We start from the raw sequence: 21,964 nt of genomic DNA, 5'->3' as shown, positions 1-21,964 counted from the left end.
ATAATTGATGTTGAGTTTCAGTGTTTCAAAATAAAATATCATAGAGAACGGAATTACAATGTACCATTTGTAATTCAGTAATATGAGAGCACTGGTCAGGGGTCTGATTACTTTTGCAAGGCACTGTATTTTAAAGTTATTGCAAAACCTCATACATGGAACGAAGGCCGACACCCAAAATATTTAATGCAGATATACTAGTAATGGGTATGTTTTTAGACAAGTAATAATTTGCACGTGCACACACACACACACACACACACACACACACACACACACATATATATTTGTCAGGGTCTGTCCAAATCAGCACTCCTCTTGATGTTCATTTTTGTCACCTGAAACTGCAGGCTCAGGTTTTGTGGGGATTTGTTTTCCATATGAAATGTTGAATTTGTGCTACTGCAACAGAGAACCCATATATCTCCTAATATATTTGTTGTTTCACACACACACACCCAAAAAAGTTGGAAGGGACCTTGGAATGGGTTGAAATCATGGAATCATGAAATATCCAGTTTTGACTGGTTATTCAAGAAGAAATTAGCAGGTAGCATTAACAAGGCAAATGGATGCACAGGTAGAAGCATGTAAATTCATCGTCTGAAACAGAAAAAAGCTCTAATGAAGAAGGTAGTGAAGAGGAAGAAGCAAAAGAGGTGATATGCTGGGCAGGAAGTGAGGCAATGTGAGATCAACTATGCAAAAGTTTGTACCTCTTTAAAGGCATGTTGTCTTTTGAAAATAACACAGGAAATGAAGTAAAGAAAATGACAGATCACGGGATCCGATGAGGAATGCACCAGCTCCTTGTGCAATTCTTATGTCTCAAACACTGTGGAAAGAACTGTCAATATGGACTCATCCTGACAAGCATATACATGCTATAAATTTATATATATATGTGTGTGTATCTTCATGCTAAATGCGTATCTCTCAGTATGTTTATAGGCACATGGCTAATGATATGTATATTTGAGCATATATATATGCACAAGTCATATACACATAGAGAAACTCTACAATTTTCCAGTGCCTTTTTTTTTTTAGCAGATCTCGAAACTACTTAAGAGCAGATGTGGCATCACATGCTTGGAAGCCTACTGAAATATGTAAGGAATGGGATATCTGAACAATGGGATATTTTCAACAAGGAGAGTTAATACATTAATACGGTTCTGCAGCTGACAACGTTACTGCTTTGCAAAGTTTCATTTTTTGGACTCACCATGGCTGCTGCAGTAGCTGCTGCCTGAGCAGCTGCTGCTTGGTTGACCTGGTACTGGGCAGCTTTGATCTTAGCTTGCAGGTGTGCAGGGGGGTGAAAATATTTGCACTTTTCCCTTGAGCATCTCCCTTTGATGTAATCCATGCAGACGGTAACTGTGTTGTCATTGGTGTCAATCATTGCACTGTCGGCAGGGTGAGCAAACCGGCAATCATTTTCTCCTCTGTTACAATTGCCACGCTGATACTCCCGACATACCTGTGGCGGGATCAAAATGCAAGCCAAGTTACTCTGGCAAAGAACAGGAAATGAAACAAGAGTGGGAAAAGTGATCTAGATCAGTTTGCAAGTAACCCTAAGGTGCATTCAGGCAATTGTTATTGCCCCAACGTGAGGAGGTGTTTGTTACTCAATTGCCCTTTGGATTGTTTGAAAGGCACTTGAATCCCATGCCTTTCAATCCTCCCTATATTGCTAGGGCAGAAAAAGCAGTGCTGTTGCAAATCAATCCCCCCTCCCACACTATCATGTAATTAGTCAAATAGCACTGTTTCTGGAGTGAGATGCTTTATTTGCAATCTGATGTCTAATGGGCTGCTTTGCCTAATGTGAGTTTTGATCTTCCCAAATTTGGAAGCAGAATTAAGTTATTTTCAATTCAGCCAATCCCATTCAATTCCAGCTTTGAAGTACGTAATATTTCTACACATTTTTTACTTCACCTGAGCTATGGCACATTAGGAAAAAGCATCAATCCTGATGTTCCATGACTTTACCACAAGAGGGGGCGCAAACACATATAATGCTTTTCTGTGTCAACCTCCCCCTTTCCTGTCAAACTGTGTTCAGTTTTATAGGTTTTCACTTTACTTTACTGTTGTTGCTTTCTTTCATTATTAACACCAAGGTTGCAATCGTGCATGCAAACAGGCTCACAGGTTTGAAGGTTAATATTAAAAGAGAATAAAATAATGCAGTGTGAACACCAGACACGTTTTGTAATTATCCCAGAGACTTATAACTGTGAATTGTAAACTCATTCTAGATGAATGATAAAACAAGCATCAAGGGGCATCAACATCTTAAAAAACAAGCCCTCTTTCCTCCTGCCTTTTCCTTTAAAGAGCACAAAGAGCAACAGGCAGCCAAGACACAGAGTAGGCAACAGCACATCATCTTTTAACTTCAAATGGTATCAAGTGCTAAGAAAGAACCACTTTACTATCAAGCAAGGTACACTCTGTATAAATGCCATCTGTGGCTAAGAAAAGAGGTGGGTTAAATTATCCACTGAAACCTTTGGAAGATGGCTCTGAAGCATTTCCCTAGTCTCTCTCTCTCTCATCCTCTTTTAAAATCATATAAAAACATGTGTTTATTTTTCCTTTATTTTCTTACATTTATATCCCGCCTTTCTTCCATCATGGAACCCAAGGCTATGTAAATGTGGTTCCCAGACAGTCTCCCATTCAGGTACTGACCAGACCCAGACCTGCTTAGCTCCAGCAAGATGGCAGCTTCATGTGCCTTCAGACCATACCTTGGATGTGATGCAACCCAGTCCCCCATATTCAGTCCCTGTAAGTGGGATTCCCATATGCAAATAAAGCCCTGCCTACCTTTTTCCCCAAAACACATGCAAATAGGGAGCACTGAGGAATGCTAGGGGGACTGTGTGGATCTCCCTCATCCCCAACCTGGCTCCTTTTCACACAATAAATGCTACTCATGTTTCAAAGAGAGACATGACTTGTACTGAGCAGAAGGGATTGGGTGGATGGGGAGGGAGGATGACCTCCCACTCCCCTAATGGCACCTGGGGCCAGAGGGAAATGAGAGGAAACAGGACTCCACTGAGCCTATGAGATTCTCTGCTTGTGTGGTAGAATGGGTCATGATTCATCTTCCAGTGTGGAATGTATGGAGTGGGTGCAGAACATTGTCAGGAGTTCTTCCCTGACTGCTCTCATTCTGCTGATTGCAAGTGCTAAGGGGTAATGGGAGCTAAATCTGTTTTGCTCCCCCCCCCGATTATTCATCTACCTGGGAGCGGTTGGCAGGGAGGGTCACTGGCATGGATCTGGCTCCCGGCAGTGGTGTCACTACTGCTTACTGGTTGGTGAGAGGGTGGGGCAATGGTGAGGTTGGGGAGGTTTGAGTGCACTGGTGGGAGTGCCAGGTTTGGTCAGGCAGTGTACCCAAACCACCCTGCCCCTCCGCTGTCCTGGCCTGCCCCCTCAGCAGCCCAGGACACAGCAGTGATGTCATTGCTGGGAGGACAGGTCCACATGACACACACTACTTGGCTGCTCCTGCATCCACCTACTTCAGGAACTAGGACAAAACTGAGCATTGCAGGTGCAAGCTTCTTTTAGTGCTAAAGTGAAACAGGGACTACAGGATAAATTTTAGGTGACGCCAAAAGAATTTTAAGAAGACCAGTGTGATTTTCCAGGGAGGTTCACCTCTTAGTTCTTGCTGAATTTCACACAATGAAATTCTGGGGGCTTCTAGTCAGGGGATGTATCTGAGGAATTTCAAGCAAAGTTTTAATTGTTTCAATTAAGATCAAAGATACTCCTACAAGAGTGGGGAGGGTTGGGAGGGGGGTTGTGTACAGCAATAATCACGTTCCACATGGGAATGTTAGGTTAAATCCTGTGAGGGCTCACTGTGATATAGCCTGAGAATCATATGTGCAATGCTTCCAAGATACTGACACCCGACTGCTGCAGAAGGTGTTCACTGAAGCTGCCACAGTTGTTTAATGTGTTTCCTGCATTTTGTGCATGGACTCAGGGAAGCGTACATTGACTTCTCAAATGGTATCCCATCCAGTCACTGATCATACTCAGACCTACTTAGCTTCAGTAAAATAAGACCACATTGTTCAGACTGCATGGCTGGCACATGTGTCAATATCTAGGGAGTGAGATCAGCCAGGCATGTTCTAAAAATCCCCATTGTGCTTTTGGTACCTACAGATATGAGCAATCATCTGTAAAATGGGAGTAACAACAACCTATCTCACAGGGTTGTTGTGAGGGTACACTGGGTAGGGACTGCCAAGCAGTTTCCAAATTTAAAGTACTTTATAGATATTAGCAATAATATGACTGATTCAGGGTGTGATGAGGAGTGATCAGGTCCAAAAACAATTGATGTGCCTATTTATAGTTGGAAAGAGTTTTATGACTGTAGAACAGACAGTGCTGATTCATAATCAAAACAAAAGTTTTGAAAGACTGGAACTGCCTGACTAAAAACAGCAGCACCAACTTCCAAAAGATATTGCAAAGATGTTTGCCCTAGAAGGACAAAAAAACTCTGTTAGCTGGTTGGCTGACAACAGTTTTGTCATTGGGAGCTGCGAAAATGACAGCAGAGCTAGCAACATCTCATCTCCCTACTTAACATGCAGCAGAGCAGGAGCCCCACTCTTGCGAGAAAGCTCTCTGAACTTGGCAAAACAAACAGCAGCAGATCGAAAACTGCCTAATTATGGGGGGGGGGGCAGAAAACCACCTCCAGCCACTTCACTTTCCTTGCATCCGCCTTGCTGTGCTTTCCTCCAATGTCTGATCAATGCATCCGTTGCTCCGCAGGCCCAGATCATACTTACAGCTCTCCCAGTTATTTAATCAGCACTGCTTCCCAAAAGCCAAGTGTTTGTGTCTTTTTGGGAGTTGGGGGGGGGGAGGTCTGCAAAAGAAAATTGGGCTGAACAGGTTCAAAATTACATGGGACAATGTCAGCTGTGTCCAACAACATCTAAATCTGGAGGGGCACAGGTTCCTCATTCCTTCTCTAACCACTACACCACAGCAACTCTTGCTGTTACTGGAAGGAAGGGCAGGATATCAATCAATCAATCAAATAGAAGTGGGTGCGGCTATGTAAATAGATCATGCAAAGTCAGATTCAGCTCCCGTCAACTGAGGACAGATGAGACAAGTTGGAGATAGCTGCCAATGGCAAAGTGAGCAAGCCTGACCTGGGAGCTTTTACAAGAGCTAGTGTAGGGTAGTGGTTCAAATCCTTTCTCAGCTATGAAGCTCACTGGGTGACCTCGGGCTAGTCACAGTCCCTCAGCCTAACCTATTAATTATTTTGCACTTTCATAAAGTATATGAAGGCAGCATACAAAATATACAAACATAATAAAATCAGTAGAAGTATCTATAAAAACATAGCTAAAAACTTTAATAGTTACTGGCTGGTTAAAAAGAGAAACTTGTATTGTTAAGACCTGTTAAGAAACTTGTATTATGAAGACCTGTTAAAATAAGACAGCTTTCAGAAGATGTCTCAAAGAAGGCAGGGGCGGTTCCTGCCGAACCTCTACAGCAACAGTGGAGAACCTCAGGCCCTGGGGCCAAATGTGGCCCTCCAGGCCTGTCTGTTTGGCCCTTGGAATTCTCCCCAGGGCACAACCCTTATCCCCAGACCACACCCCTCACTGGCCCTGCTTCACACCACGAGTGCCATTTCCTGGCTGGAATATGTCACTGAACTCTGATAATACCTTTTGCTTGTCTGGATGGAGGATAGAAAAGATGTGTGAGTGTGTGTCAAAATTAGCCTACTGTACAGTGACAAAATTTACATTCGCTGCTGTAGTCCCACCCACCATTGGCATGTGGCCCTTGGAAGGTTGCCCAGAAAGAAATGCTGGCCCTCGGGCTTTACTGGTAGGGAGTTCAACAGGGCTGAACTGTGAGGATCATCACAGGGTTGTTATGAGGATAAAATGGGGAGGAGAAGAACCAAGTACACCACCTTGAGATACGTGGAGGAAAGGTGGGATATAAATGCAGTGAGTGAGTGCCAGAAACTATAACTCTGGCCTCTTGTGATTCAGAGGCTTCCTTACCAGTCTCTCTGCAATTTCTTCTTTTCTCTAGTGTGGAGTAATGGCACGAAACCTGACTTCCTACCTGATAGTTGTCAGGTTGCAGATTTAACAGCTGCTGTGGGCTGTAATCCTGACATATAAATAAGCTGGTTACATTTACAGGGGAGGAACCATAGCTCAGCTATAAGAGCACTTGCTTTGTGTGCAGAATGTCCCAGGTTCAACCCAAGCACCGCCATTTAAAAGGATCAGGTGAAACACTTCTACACGAGACAGTGGATAGTTGCTAGCTTGCGAGAGCAGATAATACAAGGTTAGATGGACAAACAGTCTGACCTGGGATAAAGCTGTTCCCTATACTCAAGGTGGTTTTTTTTTAATGTATAATAAAAAATATGATGCTGATAAGAGTCTCCTGTTCTATTCACTGTTGGCAGGAGGTAATGATCTTACACCAGAGCACAGGGATACCTTACAGCTGAAACAGCACAGATTACCAATGAAGATCCAGCCCTCCCATTTCCCCATGCAACTAGCCAATTTCTTCTCACAATTCACACTTCAGAGGTTTTCCTTATGGGGATTTTCAAGAAATGGAAAGCTCTCTCACACAAGTGACTTTTGCAAAATCAGGTTCTCTCTGATGGCTGTTTTTTTAAAAAAATGTAGGTTGTACAATTTTTCTTGTTATGTAAGAAGCCACTTTAAAAAGCCAGGAAAAATAAGGAGGGAACAAATAGGAACTCTGATAGGATAGGGGCACTTCAGGAGGCTCCAGAGGTTGAATAAAATGAGGATGTGGACTACTTGTGCAGCAAGTTGCCCGCCTGTAGCCTAAAACTATGTTAATAATAGGCCACAAACCAGGATTTGAAACCATGGTTTGAAGTGGTTTTGAAGAACCATGGTTTACATTATCTATGGCTGAGCCTAGCCCTTCATCTGCCCCAAGAAGTGCATAGCACACCATGAAGAAGACTTCATTGGTGCCGCAGCACAAGGCTGGCTCAGGGCTCACTTCGCCACCGACATGATAAGATGCTAAAAGGTCCTGTCAAAATTCCTCAGATAAGAAACTGTTGAGGGCAAAGGAGAATATCTGCTATAGCAGAACAACATTTGTTAGGGTTGTAATAAAAGCTGATAAATAATAAATATGAGACCTCAGACACGATTCTGGCAACAGGCACAGAATGGAAATGAGAAAGGTTGTGAACAACAGTTTCTTTTTCAGATATGATGGAAGTTAAAGTACTATTAATGCTCAGTTCAGGATAATCCTCCAGGTCATCCTGAGTGTTCTAGACTGCAGTCTGTGGGAAGTGGGTAGGGATTACATTACTCCCTAGTCAGCAATGAACTCCTAGCAATTATTAAATATTCCTATGTTATTGATGGGGTACTCAGAATGAGGCCACAGCGCTTGTAGTTAATTACCTGAACTGGGGGAGGGGGGCCAGACTGAAAGTGTAAGGTTTTGTGTTCCTCTCACTGACCTCATTATAACTTGTTTGCTTGTTTTTGAGGATCTCTTCTTGCTTATTCTCAGGCCGCACACTCTCCTTTGTCTTCTCCATGTTATGAGGACATGACTCCCTGAGCTCTCACTCTGAGAGATGGCTGTGTATGTTATTAGTGAATAAATTTTCACTTTTCTTTCTCACTTTTACCAGTAGACTTAACGGACTGATTAGTTGCAACTGCTGTTTCAACTCTGCTGACTTCCAATAGTACTGAGGGTCAACGATAGTGACTTGGTAAGGATATACAAGGCAAGGAATATAAAGCAATTTGCACATTAAAATAAAAGCTTGATAACAAGCACCATCCAAAGTGGTAGACTGCCATATTTTGGACAGCCATGTTTGAATAAGCACTACGTATCTGGTCTGTTGCCAAGGATGAAGAACGGGTAGTTGGTACCCTCTCCTGAAAAAATACTTCCCAAAATCCATCAGAAAAACAGATTAGAAGCATGCTGTAAAAGGCTCATAAAATTATTTGCAATTCACTTAGATGATGGTATTTCCATTTATAGACCGCTCACTATCTGAAAGATCTCAAAGAGGTTTAAAATAGAATACACAAGGTACAATAAAAACCATATCAAATACATGAACAATATATATGTACATAAACACAATATAAGTCACAAGTATTACAAGCAGTATAATATAAATAACAACCAACACAACACAATACAACCATTCACAATCTAGTCCATGCAACCACTACCATAATTCACTACCTCAAACATATCAACCAACCTCTCATATATTATGCAGACACAAGCCTACATAAAGAATACAATGTTCAGATAACCAAGAGATTCACGTAACCATTTAGGATACTAGAAAATCTATAGCCTGATACTATGCAGAGGCTTAAGCATGCCCAGCTCTGCATAGCATTGCCCGTAGAGATCTCTTGAGAACTCTTTTTTGTGTGTGAGTGTTCTTAGGAATAATAAATAATGTTTCATGAGGAGCTGAAGTGGAATCTTCTTTCAAAAATTAATGAGGAGCATTATGGGCACAGTATGTAGCATTCCTCGGTCCTGGTGTCCTCCAGATGTTTTGGACTACAACTCCCACCAGCCCCCGCCAGGATGGCCATGCTGGCTGGGGCTGATGGCAGTTGCAGTATTAAACATCTGTAAGGCACCAGGTCAGGCAAGGCTGCATTATTACATCACCATCTGTACAAAGTGTTTTCCTTGAATCGCAGGGTGACTACTTTCTTAAACAAGAACATAGTTCTTGTTTAAACATGGGGTGCTACCATTACAAGACTGGCAATGCTGAAGCTGGGTGGTTGGGAGCTTCACAACAGAAGTTATAATGTGTGATTTCCTACCTCCAATCTGTCTGTCCTCATTAGCTTTTGTGCTGCTCCTGCAGCAGCAGCAGGAACTGGCACACCAGGATTCCCCGCAACCAGCATTGGCCCTGTTGACAGGATCTCTGCTGGGACCAAGCCAGGTGAGACAGGCCCCAAGTAGGGGTTAAAGGTTGTTGAAGCATTGGTGGCTAAGCTTGGTGCAACTGAAAACATTGGCTGGAGGGAGAAAAAGGAGAAAAGAAATGTAAGTTATTAGTCAGATAATCACATCAATAACGCTTTACACACAAAGCTATGTTGAAATGGCGCACCTGTGCTCTTTATTATTATATTCAGAGTCCACATCAGCTTGGATGCTAACAGTCCCCTATGTTCGTGGAAGGGCTACTTCCGTTCATGGAAGGCTTTCAATTCAGCACTGATCCCGCTGGCACAAGCGTGCAGAGCCCACTTTTGCTGAATCCCTCCTTCCCCTGCAAACCTCCCCTCCTCTCCATTGTTCCGGTAGGTCCCTCAGATTTTCAGGGGGCCCAAGGGACTGTAAAGAGATCTGCTGAAAGTCACTCTTGCTGGCAGAAAGGAAAGTAGCATCCAAGCCATTCGGATGCCATAAGCATGACAACTTTTATGACTACTGCCACCATACAGCAGCAGCAGTGTGTGAAGCTGTGTACACAACACAGACAACAACCACTCCCTGGCTAGCAGACCTACAGCTTGCATTAAAGCTGAACTGCTAGCAGATATGTGCAAGTTAGCCACCATTCATGAAGCCAATGGCCAATGCACAGGTTCTGCACTGCAGCAATCCACACTGCAGTGCCTGGTGGTGCTTGAACTGGTCAGGCCCTTCAGCTATTGTATTTAGAGGGTATTGGGGAGACTGTGATGTTGCTAAAACTGGGAAAAGGCAGGGAACAGAATAAGCACTACAGCTAGGCCACAGCCTTTTGTTACTCACCACTTAATGCCCCCCACCTGCTCCATACATGAGCCCTCAACCTACATATAAACACACACTTTCCAGTGGAGCTCTGGCGGTGTCAGGCCCAGGATGTGACTCAGGAACCAGACCAACGGCTGTAGTTAATTCGTGTTTTATTAGGTTAATGTCCAAACAAAGACTGCGTTTTCTCATGAAGCAATATAGGGATACAGGTCCTGCGGCATTGGGAGAAAGTTGACAGAGCAAGGGACTTCTTCCCGCCTGTTCTTTAAGAAGGGGCCAAACAGGCGCGCAATCTTTCGCTCCTCCTTAACTGCCCCTCAGGTACTGCCCGCCTTCCCCCCCTTCTCTCCTGTCTTTTCAGCTGTCTGCGTGTGCGCGGTGAGGGGGGAAGCATCACCCCCTCCTCTTCTGAAGTTTCCGATTCCAGGATGGGGATAGGGGAGGGGCTGATGGTAAACTGCCTCCCCGCTTTTCGGCTGTGAGCAGCCCTCCCTCTTTCCCCTCTTGCTCTGAGCCTGAAAGAGGGGGAGGCGTGAGAATGTCCAGGGAGGGCTCAGGCTTCCCGTCGCTAAGCGACCTTATCACTGGCAGTTCCTCTGTTTCGTCTTCGCTCCAAAGGGGGGAAGTTCCTCCCCCTTCCCTCTGCCATCCATCCGAATACTCTTCTCCCAACTCTCCAGGATCCAGCTCCCCGGGATTGGGACCCCAGCTCTGCCTTCCGACACCATCCCCCCTTCCAGGCTGTGCCCCCCTCCCCTTGTCTGGCTTGGGACGGTGGGGAAAACGTTGATGGAAAAGTTTTACCAATTCTGGAGCATGCACATCAGCTGCATCTTCCCATGATCTGTCAGCCACCCCATAGCCTTTCCAGTGAATCAAGTACTGCAGCTTGTGGCGTCTGATCCTGGAATCTAAGATCTCCTCAACTTCAAACTCAAGCTGCTCATTTACCAGGAGTGGAGCTCCGGGAGGTTCCTCCGGCCGTAACTCACTGGGAGGGCGGCTTTCGTTAAGAGGGATCGATGGAACACAGGATGTATTTTAAACGTGTCAGGCAGCTTCAGTCGGTACGCCACGGGATTGATTTGAGTTTCTATTTCAAAAGGACCCACCCTCTTGTCTTGTAATTTTCTACATTTGCCCGGCATCTGGAGGAAGCGGGTGGACAGCCATACCTGGTCTCCCGGTTGAAGGGGGGGGGCCTCCTTCCTGTGCAGGTCAGCAACTCGCTTGTACTCCGTTTTGGCTTCGTTTAACTGCTGTTTCAGTGTCTGTTGCGCCGCTTGCAATTCCTTAAGGAAGTTCTCAGCTGCCGGTACCAGCATTCCTTCTGAGCTGCTTGGAAAGACTTTAGGATGGAATCCATAATTAGCGAAGAACGGGGTTTGTTGAGTGCTGGAGTGCAGAGAATTGTTGTAGGCGAACTCTGCAAAATGCAAATATGATACCCAGTCAGTCTGTTGATAGGACACATAACTTCGTAAATATCTTTCCAAAACGGCGTTCAAGCGTTCCGTCTGCCCATCTGTCTGGGAGCGATGGGCGGAGCAGAGTTTTAATTCCGTCTGCAACTGTTTCCACATTGCTCTCCAAAATTTGGCTGTGAACTGAGTTCCTCGGTCTGAGACTACGCTGTTTGGCAATCCATGCAGCCGGTAGACTTCTTTTATGAATAACTTGGCCGTTTCTTTAGCCTCTAAGGCCCCTGCACAAGGAAAAAAGTGTGCCATTTTGGTAAGTAGATCCACCACTACTAAGATGGCTGTCATTCCTTGGGACTTGGGTAGATCAGTTATAAAATCCATGGAGAGGTCCTTCCAGGGTTCGTGTGGGACAGGCAACGGTTGTAACAGTCCTGCTGGTGTCCCTGTTTGTGTTTTTGTCCGCAGACAGACAGAGCAGGACTTTACATAACTCTCAATATCCCGACGCATTTTAGGCCACCAGAAGTCCTTGGCCACGTTCTGAATGGTCTTGTAAATCCCAAAGTGTCCCACTGTGATGGAATCATGACACTGGCGTAGGATTCTGAGCCTTAATTCCCCTTCTGGCACATATCTGGCGGTTTTGAACCATAACAGTCCATTTCTCCAGTGAAAGGTTACTTCTGAGTCTTGACCTTGTCCCGTCTCCTGCTGATATTTTAGCATGTCTGCATCTTCTTGTTGTGCCTTTTTGAGTTCCTCTTCCCATGAAGGCTGGCATGATCCCAACGTCAATTTCTCTGGCGGGATCACATACTGAGGCTGGTCCTCGGATTCACTTTCTTTGTATTGTGGCTGTCTGGATAAGGCATCCGCTCTCTGGTTTTTGGCTTGGGCATGGTAAGTAATCTGGAAGTTAAACCTAGTGAAGAACTGGGACCATCTTAGCTGTCTCTGGTTCAGCTTTCTGGCTGTTTGGAGGCTTTCAAGATTCTTGTGGTCGGAGCGCACTTCAATTCGATGAGAGGTCCCCTCTAGGTATTGTCTCCAGTTTTCAAAAGAGTCCTTGATGGCCAGCAGCTCCTTCTCCCAAACTGTGTAGTTCTTCTCTGCAGGCTTTAACTTCCGAGAGAAGTACGCACAGGGGTGCAGCTCCTTCCCTTCTTGGTCTAATTGTAGCAGGACCCCCCCGATGGCAAAATCTGAAGCATCTGCTTCCACTACGAAAGGGCGGTTCGGATCAGCAAAGCGCAGAATGGGCTCAGTAGCAAACCTTCTCTTCAGCTCCTCAAAGGCCTCGGTGGCGTTCTCTGTCCATTGAAACTTCTTCTTCCCCCTTAAACAGTCAGTCAGAGGAGCTGTTAATTTGGAAAACCCTGGAATGAACTTTCTGTAATAATTGGCAAACCCCAAAAACCATTGTACATCCTTTTTGGTGACAGGTTGGCCCCAGTCCAATATGCAGCTTACTTTCCCTGGGTCCATCTCCACGCCTTCCACTGAGATTCGATATCCAAGGAAGTCTAGAGACTTGAGGTCAAATCCACATTTCTCTAATTTAGCATACAGGTGATTTTCTCTCAGTCTCTTCAACACCGTCTTCACATGCTGGTCGTGGTCTTCCTGGTTCTTTGAGAACACCAGGATATCATCTAAGTAACAGATTACATACGTGTCCAACAAGTCTCTAAACACGTCGTTCATGAATTTTTGAAAAATTCCTGGACTTCCACAAAGCCCAAACGGCATGACCAGGTATTCTTACTGTCCGTAAGCGGTCAAGAATCCTGTTTTCCATTCATCTCCCTCCTTCATTCTGATCAGATTGTACGCTCCTCTCAAATCCAACTTCGTGAAGATTTTTGCAGAGCGCAGTCGGTCCAGCAACTCTGAGATCAGGGGCAGCGGGTAGCTGTTGGGGATGGTGATCTGGTTCAATGCGCGATAGTCGTTACAGGGTCTGAGTTCCCCCCCTTCTTTTTCACAAACAATAGTGGCGCTCCAGCAGGGGATTGTGAGGGGCGTATGAATCCTCGCCTCAGGTTTTTATCCAGGAATTCCTTCAGGGCCTCCCTCTCATTCTCTGTGAGAGAGTAGATTCTCCCTGATGGGATGCTGGCTCCTAGCACTAGGTCAATCGCACAGTCGTAAGGGCGGTGGGGGGGGTAAAGTCTCTGCCTCTTTTTCATCAAACACATCTTTGAATTCTTCATACTATGGCGGCAGGGTCACTTGCTCGATCTCTTGCACTGCCCCCGCTAAGGTGTTCGTGATTCCTTCAGGTTGACAGTTCTCCTGGCAATACTGTGAGGTGAACCACACCACCGCCTATTTCCAACTTATTTTGGGTTCATGCTTTGCTAGCCAGGGCATTCCCAGAATCACCTCAAAGTTCGAGAGATCTGACACGTATAGCGAAATGAACTCTTCGTGCCCAGGGATTTGAAGTTTCACTTCCTCCGTGGCTTGTGTCACCCCTCCTGACTTCAGGGGTCTCCCATCGATAGTCTCCACAGCTAGGGGAGCGTCCAGTTTCCACCGGGAAATTCCATGACGCTTGACTAACTTTGCATCAATAAAATTTGTGGAGGCTCCACTGTCAATTAAGGCAGTGGAATTAAACACCACTCCTCTGGAAGTTGTAATCCGAATAGGCAAGACCAACACCCCCTTTGAGGGAGGTTGAATCATTGGGGGGCCTTTATACAACGCTGCCCCCAGTCCACCAGCCTGCACGTGGACTGGGTGTTCTAGTTTCCCGACGGCTCGGCTTTCCCCCCTTTCAGTCCACAGTCTCTGGCCACATGGCCCGGCTTTGAACAATAAAAGCATAAACGTTCCCGGCGTCGTCTTTCCTTTTCTTCTTCCGACAGTCTTGACCTAGCCCCTCCCTGTCCCTCAGTTGCATTACCTGCCATCCCTGCAGTGGGAAGGGTCTTGTTGCGGGATGCCGAGGCTGAGTATCTCGGGACCTCCTGCTTCCTTTCCAGGCACCTTCCTTCCATCCGGTGATCTATCTGTAGGCATAGCCGGATGAGCCCTGGTAGGTCAGCGGGGGGGGAGGTCCTGGCCAACTCATCCAGGATTTCAGCATTTAATCCACTCCGGTACATAAACATCAGGGCGGTGTCATTGTAACCAGTTTCCTGGGACAGAATTTTAAAAGCGTTAGTGTACTCGGAAACAGTCCCTTTAGCTTGCTTCAGAGCGCCTAGTTGCCGTGCTACTGTTTCAGCCCTTTGCGGGTCTTGAAACATCTCGGTCATCTCCTGTATAAATCCTCTGTACCTTCCTAAGACAGTATTCATTCTCACGAGATACGGAGTCACCCATTTTGCAGCTTCTCCCTCCAGGAGGCTAATCACGAAAGCTACTTTAGCCCCATCGTCTGGGAATTCTGTGTGCCTGACATCCAGATATAACTCACATTGAGCCACGAAGGTTGCCAACTGATCACTTTGTCCCGCGTATTTTGGGGGCAATCCAATGGGAACCTTTACTACGGCAGCTGGAGGGGCTGTTCGCATCTGGTCTATCGTGGCCTTCAAGGTTTGATTATCCGTCTTCAGCGCCTTGACTGCTGCTAGCAGGGGTTGAACATCCGTCTGCAAATCAGCTACCTTAGTCCTCAAGAGTTCCACTTCTTCCGTCTCAGAAGTGGGGTTCGTCCCCCCCGCTGCTCCCTTTGACATCTTGTCCCAGTCAAGTGAAGAGAGCGTTGAGGGTGATTTAGGTGGCTCTGTCAAGCTGTCAGGCCCAGGATGTGACTCAGGAACCAGACCAACGGCTGTAGTTAATTTGTATTTTATTAGGGTAATGTCCAAACAAAGACTGCGTTTTGTCATGAAGCAATACAGGGATACAGGTCCTGCGGCATTGGGAGAAAGTTGACAGAGCAAGGGACTTCTTCCCGCCTGTTCTTTAAGAAGGGGCCAAACGGGCGCGCAATCTTTCGCTCCTCCTTAACTGCCCCTCAGGTACTGCCCGCCTTCCCCCCCTTCTCTCCTGTCTTTTCAGCTGTCTGCGTGTGCGCGGTGAGGGGGGAAGCATCACCCCCTCCTCTTCTGAAGTTTCCGATTCCAGGATGGGGATAGGGGAGGGGCTGATGGTAAACTGCCTCCCCGCTTTTCGGCTGTGAGCAGCCCTCCCTCTTTCCCCTCTTGCTCTGAGCCTGAAAGAGGGGGAGGCGTGAGAATGTCCAGGGAGGGCTCAGGCTCCCCGTCGCTAAGCGACCTTATCACTGGCAGTTCCTCTGTTTCGTCTTCGCTCCAAAGGGGGGAAGTTCCTCCCCCTTCCCTCTGCCATCCATCCGAATACTCTTCTCCCAACTCTCCGGGATCCAGCTCCCCAGGATTGGGACCCCAGCTCTGCCTTCCGACAGGCGGTACTGGTGGGGACAATGGCATACGATGTGAAAGATGCAGAAATGGTCACAATGGTCACTGTCAGCACTAAGTGTATCAGCATGGAGCCATTTCACATCATGTTTTTAAAAAAGGATTCATGCCTCCACTATGATCCCTGGGGCAAAAAAAAGAAAAACCACCATGAAAAAAGTTGCAGTGCAGCCAAGGCTTTGCCATATAAAGTAATATTTTTATTTATTTTTTATTCCTATGCACCACTCCTCCTGCTGCTGGAGCCCAGGGCAGCTAATTTCTTTATTTAAATTAATAAAGAGTACTTTAAAATTATCACCGTAACAATAATAATCTTTAAAGCACGACAATAACCAGAGAGGATAAAAACTCTATGTTAAAACGAGCAGCTAATTACCAAAAGCCTGACAAAATAAAAACACTTTTTAAGTTGACACCTAAAAGTTGAGAATACGGGTATTGGTTGGGATGAAGTTCCATAGCTTGCAGGCAGGGGGAGCACCACCAAGAAAGTCCTGCCTTGTTTCACCATATGCAGGATTTCCTTTGCAGAATTTAAAGTATGGGTCGAAAGGTTTCAGGGAGGTGCTCTTTCAAATACCAAAGCCCCAGATTGTTATACAGGCCTGAGCCAAGACATCAGAGAGTGAAGTCAACCATCTTTGGTGAAGGCAGAAAGAACTGAGATAAGGAGCCACAGGGAGCCCCTGCAAAATTGAACAGCGCTCCCTGCCTTCAATCGCTAGGTGGAGCTAGCTACCCACCTGAGGTCATCTTTACATGCATAGGAGAATCTGTAAGGCCTTGTATACAAGTGGCAACACCTTGAATTAGGCCTGGTGGTGAACAGCAAGCCAACAGAGTTCTATGGATCAGTGTAATATGATCTCATGGCACTGCCCTATGTGACAACCTGGCAGCAGTATTCTGCATTAACTGCAGCCTCCAGACTGTCTTCAAGGGAAGCTCTACATAGAACATATTGCAACAGTCCAGCTAAAATGCTATTACAGCATTGATCACTGATGCCAGCCTGTGCAGTCCAGGAATGGTCATAGCTGGCAAATCAGAGCGGGGTATAAGCACTGTTCTCCAGTGACAGCTTAAAATCAAGTACTCCCAAGCCTTACACTTGTTCCTTCAGGGAGAGTGCTATCTCATTTAGAACAGATTGTCTCTCCAGTTCCCACACCCAGAAAGCACCTATCCACAGCACCTCTATCTTATCAGAATTTAGCCTGAGTTTCTTGGCCCTCATCCAGCCTATCACTACCTTCAGATACTGGTCCAGCACTTGCACAACCTCTCGATTCAGATGGAATGAAGAGACAGAGTTGGGCATCATCTGCATATTGATGACACCACACTACAAATCCCGATGACACCTCCCAGCACTTTTCATGTAGGCATTAAATAGCATGGAGGACAAGATGGATTCTGTGGGACCCCACAGCATAAATGCCATGAAGCCAAGCAGAAGTCCTCTAATGATACTGGTAGTGGTCCTACAGGTAGAAACAGGACCACTGTCACACAGTGCCTCTAATCCCTACCCCAAAGGGCTGTTCTAGGAGGAACTGTGGTCAACAATTATATCCTGGGCAATCTTAAAAGAATCACCAGTTATACAGATCTGTAGAGCTAAAAGGTTATCAGATCAGATGGCAGTTACCCATCTGGTCTAAGGATGGCATTAAAAGGAGGTGGGCTTTGGTACCCTCCCCTGCAGAAGCACCCCGAAACTCATCAGAGAACTGAAATGGAAGCAAGTTGTGAAAGAGTCATACTTTTGTTCACAAATAGAAAGTCCAGATGACACCTTTATCACAACATTACTATAAGAATGATTACAGGATAGTGGTTTAATCTTTTTAACAGAGTAAGCATGCATACACTAAACACACAGTGTGGATATACTGGACATGTAGGATTCACATGTTCCTACTCCAGTATCTTTCAAATGCTTTATTATTCATTAATAATTTTTCTTGTATTATTACTTCTACGGCCCTACTAAGAGTTGCACAAAGGTAAAATAATCAGTTAAATTATATTTTTTACTTGCATTGTTAATGCTTTGATGTCCTAAGATACATGTACACATGCAGTTGCTTCATACTGGGTCAATCCTTGGGTCCATCTAGGCCAGGGCTGGGGAACATGATCTAACCAGAGGCCAGATCTTGAACTCCACCAATGCCCAAAGGCCATTTTGATAGGTTGTCCATCTGGCAGTCCCCTGATATCACCATGACATCAGATGAAACATTTTGCTTTGCTGGCATGGTTTGAAATCACATGGACAAAGGAACAGTGTTGTACAAACACTGATTTGGGCAAGGAGGCATGTATTTACCTGCCCCACACCTGATGTCATACAGTGCCGTGAAAAAGTATTGGCCCCGTCTGATTTTCTGCATGGTTGCATATTTTTGGCACTGTATGTTATCAGATCTTGAACCAAACCTAATATTAGGGAAAAGAGAACCTGAGTGAACAAATAACACAAACTTTTGATACTTATTAATTTATTTATTAAAGAAAGTTAAGCAACATCTAATGCCCCCGTGTAAAAAAGTGCCTCCTTAGACTCAAAACCTGCAGAACTGCTTTAACTCAGTGACATTTGTGGGTTTTCAAGCATGAACTGTGCCTTTCAGGTCCTGCCACAATATCTCAATGGGGTTTAGCTCTGGACTTTCACTAGGCCATTCCAAAACTTTAAATTTCTTGTTTCTCAACCATTCTGATGTACACTTGCTTGTGTGTTTTGGATCATTGTCTTGATGCATGACCCAGCCGCAGTCCAGCTGACGGATGGCCTGACATTCTCCTGTAGAATTCTCTGATACAAAGCAGAAGTCATGGTTCCTTCAATAACGGCAAGTCATCCAAGTCCTGATGCAGCAAAGCATCCCCAAACCATGACACTGCCACCACCATGCTTGACTGCTGGTATGAGGTTCTTCATGTGGAATGCAGTGTTTGGCTTTCGCCAGACATTACGGAGCCCATGTTGTCCAAAAAGTTCCATCCATTGCTCCAGAACTGTTGACAATTCTCCAGGTACTCTGGGGCAAACAATGTTCTATGGACAGATGAGTCAAAGATGGAACTTGAAATGCCTTGACAGCCTCGAGTCCTTCCCATTCCTATTGGTGAAATGTTATTCTTGCCTCATGGTCAACCCAGTTCACATTATCACATACAGAGAGCAGAGAAGGAAAAACAACCAGCATTGGAATATGCTAGAAGTCCAAGGGGCAAGGAATAGATTGATTAGCTGGCCTGCACGATAGATGGCTAGCTCACTGAGGACTCATCTTGTCACAGAGCAATATGAACATCTCCAGTCAATACGCTCAAGAGTCAAAAATTATGGTCACCAATATGATGAGCATGAATTTAATTCTGGTAAGCAGTGTCCACCAATAAGAAGCTGAAGTATTTTGCCCTTGAAGCGGGTGAGGGAGAGAAGCCCTGACGGTTTTCCCTATATTAAGTCACTAAACTAGGCTACCAGACCAGCCTCTGCTGCTGAGTCACTATTCCTGCCAACCCCCCTGCCTTCCTATTGGCTGACTGAGTGGGTGCCACATTCTGCGATTGGGCCTCTGACCTCCAATGTGTGCACCTGCTGACCAGCCAGTCTCCCTGTCTTTCTCCTGATGCTGCTACAGTGTGGACAGAGGTTATGGGAAGGAACAAGAGACTGCTTACAATAAGGCTGGCGGGTGCATGCAACCCACCTATGATGTAAGCTCTGCTCTTTCACTGAGGCAGGAGGGACCAGGCTGAACTTGCTCACGGAAACAGAAAAGCACTCTGCCTGTGCTTAAAAGTACTCCTGCTGGTTAGTAGACATGATTGTCAGCTGCTGGGCCCAACTAAATTTATAGACTCCTGAATACACCCTGGAAGAAAACAAACAAACATGCTCCTAGACTTGATGAGGTTATAGTTAGATTCTGAGCTGCCATCAAAAGCTACTGCTCAAGCATCAGCAATGAAACATTCCTTAACAGCTACACTAACCCTACCCAGCTCTCAGTTTTTGGCTGTCAATGACGCTTCAAGAAGCTATTAGACAAACCATGTTTTGAAAGCAGGTTGTATCCAAAGTAGTGCTAAGGAATGCATCCCATCAGTGAAGGATTTCCACTTGTGCAACGGGACTTTCCCCCCTCCCCCCTTCACCTCCATGCCCCTAAATCTCTTCCAGGGTTTCTCCCAACCCTCCAGGGCAGATTTGGGGACAGCAAGTGCCATTGCTCAAATGGAAAACCTTGCACTGATGGATTAGTTGGATACCACCCATTAGATTTAAAACGTATTAATCAGATTAAAAAGTTCAAGCAGTTAAGGAGTAACAGCAGGATTCAGAAAAAGCTTGTGCTGTACTGGCATGACTGTCTTTACCCCACACCTGGGGCGACAGCAGAAGGCAAGCAAATACCATGCAAATGCAGGAACCAGGTGTCACAGTTAAGGATCTACCAACACACCTCTTCTCTATTCCCAAATTTATTTTCTTGCAAATCTCCCCAGCTAGGAACTGAGAAGCAGCAGCGGTGGTTCCACAACTGCAGTCTGAAGCTCTCACATTTGCCAGAGTTGGACTGCCTGCTGCAGCACATCCAAGGAAGGCTTGCACTAGCACAGCATAAGACATTTTAGATTAAGCTCTAAAAAATAAACACAAATGGATGGATACTGGTATGAAGTGTGTGTCTATGTGTGTGTAGGCTCCTTAGATGGTTCTGTGGGCAAATAAAAAGGGGGTTCAAATTATTTGTATAAGCTGAGCAGCAAGTATTTCCAGTCATGCAGCATAAGAAAGAAAACACCTATTGCTCATATTGACATCATTCTCCTTCTCTACACTGAGAAATATTTTATAATATTTTAAGCAACATTTCCCTATGGTACACAGTCAGATGGATTGAGCATGATCAGGAAAGTTAGTAAGCTGTTAGAACACAGTGAAAGAAATAAGAACTCATTCATTCTGGTTCCAACGGCTGCTGAGTCATTGTGTGCTGCTTAGTGGCCAAATCACTAGTTAAAATTCATGTCCTTGACTCCCTCGTGATAATGCAAAATCATCCTGCTTCATTTTGCATGAATGTTGTTCAAGCATAAAGGGGATACGCACACATATTCCTCTTTTTCTTAAAGAGAGGTGGTGGTGGTGGAGAAACAATCAATGAAATTGTTCCAAATAATCTATTAATGCCCCACAAACAGCTAGTGTGCTATGAGAATGACATAAGGAGTAAACACTCAGTTGTGATCTGCGTTATTCTTGTGGGGGGATGGGTGCACACTCCCAGTGGTTCCTGGGCCTCTGGGCAGTGACTATGGCAAAATTGCTCTTCTGTTCATTTCTGTAGCTATGCAGGCCTCTCTATGTCTGTAAGGAATTTGTTTCAGAGTGAGGGCCACATTTCCATCTGCGCAATCTTCTGGTGGGTGGGGCCAGAGCAAAAGAGGGCAAAAGGCAAATGTTACCTTAGGGTTGTTCTCTCTCTCTCTCTCTTCTCTCCCCCCCCCTCTCTCTCCAGGCCATCAAGAGGCATTACCAGAGTTCAAGGACAAAATCCAGCAAGGCCAAAGCACTTGAGGAGTTATGAAGTAGGGCTGGTGTGGTCTGGGGAGAAGTGTGACTGAAGAGGGGCTTGGGGAGTCATGAGTCAGAGGCTTGGAGGGCCACACTTGGCCCCTGGACCTGAGGTCCCCCATCTCTCCTGTGCATTCCATTTGCTGCCCAGAGAATTATAGCACTCATAGATCAGTCTAGGATTCCTGAGCAGAAACAACCACTTTTTGGCTGTGTATATACTATACATTTATAGTAATTTGTTAAGGTTGCTGGGAATTGTAGCTTGGTGAGAAGTAAAGTACAGTTCCCGGGATTCTACAAGGAGAACCATGTGTTTTAAATGTATGGTGTGTACACAGCCTTTGAGTCAGTCTTCAGGGAGCTCTCCTCTGCTTGTTATTGTCCTCCTGTTCCCAAGGGTGAGTCCCTTGAGATGAGGGTGGATGGGGTTGATAGGAAAGAGGCCAGTGCTCCCTTTTACTGAAGTTATCCCCCCCCACACTTTTTTTCTTGTGAGAAGGGCTCTCAGGGCCTTTGTGTTTTTTTGAGAATGCTTGTCAAGTGCCCACAAAATCTCTTGAAGTTTTGATGGTAGTCGAAGAGGATGCTCAACAGTCGAAGAGGATGCTCAATCAACCCTGATGGGTTTGTGAATCAAAGAGGGTGGTGCTGGGCCATTTTACTGA

General features: G+C 45.5%; 1 protein-coding gene across 17 annotated transcripts in view; it reads right to left on the bottom strand.

Moving 5' to 3' along the window:
• The window catches only part of MBNL1 (muscleblind like splicing regulator 1), a 268,804-nt gene that overhangs the window by 31,856 nt on the left and 214,984 nt on the right, over positions 1 to 21,964 (bottom strand). For 12 of the 17 annotated variants that reach the window (XM_061637088.1, XM_061637079.1, XM_061637081.1 and 9 more), the window contains 2 exons: positions 8,940 to 9,140; positions 1,229 to 1,486 (listed from right to left, as the gene is read on the bottom strand). In XM_061637088.1, the coding sequence (XP_061493072.1) occupies positions 1,229 to 1,486; positions 8,940 to 9,140 (459 nt within the window). Of the gene's footprint in view, positions 1 to 1,228; positions 1,487 to 8,939; positions 9,141 to 11,048; positions 11,665 to 21,964 lie in introns of those variants that run through there. The other 5 variants (XM_061637075.1, XM_061637070.1, XM_061637071.1 and 2 more) reach the window with 5 other exon arrangements.

Source organism: Rhineura floridana, chromosome 7 (assembly GCF_030035675.1).
Source record: "Rhineura floridana isolate rRhiFlo1 chromosome 7, rRhiFlo1.hap2, whole genome shotgun sequence".
Taxonomy (NCBI): Eukaryota; Metazoa; Chordata; class Lepidosauria; order Squamata; family Rhineuridae; genus Rhineura; species Rhineura floridana.
Note: the sequence above shows the minus strand (reverse complement) of the source record. Positions and strands in the feature narration are given on the sequence as shown.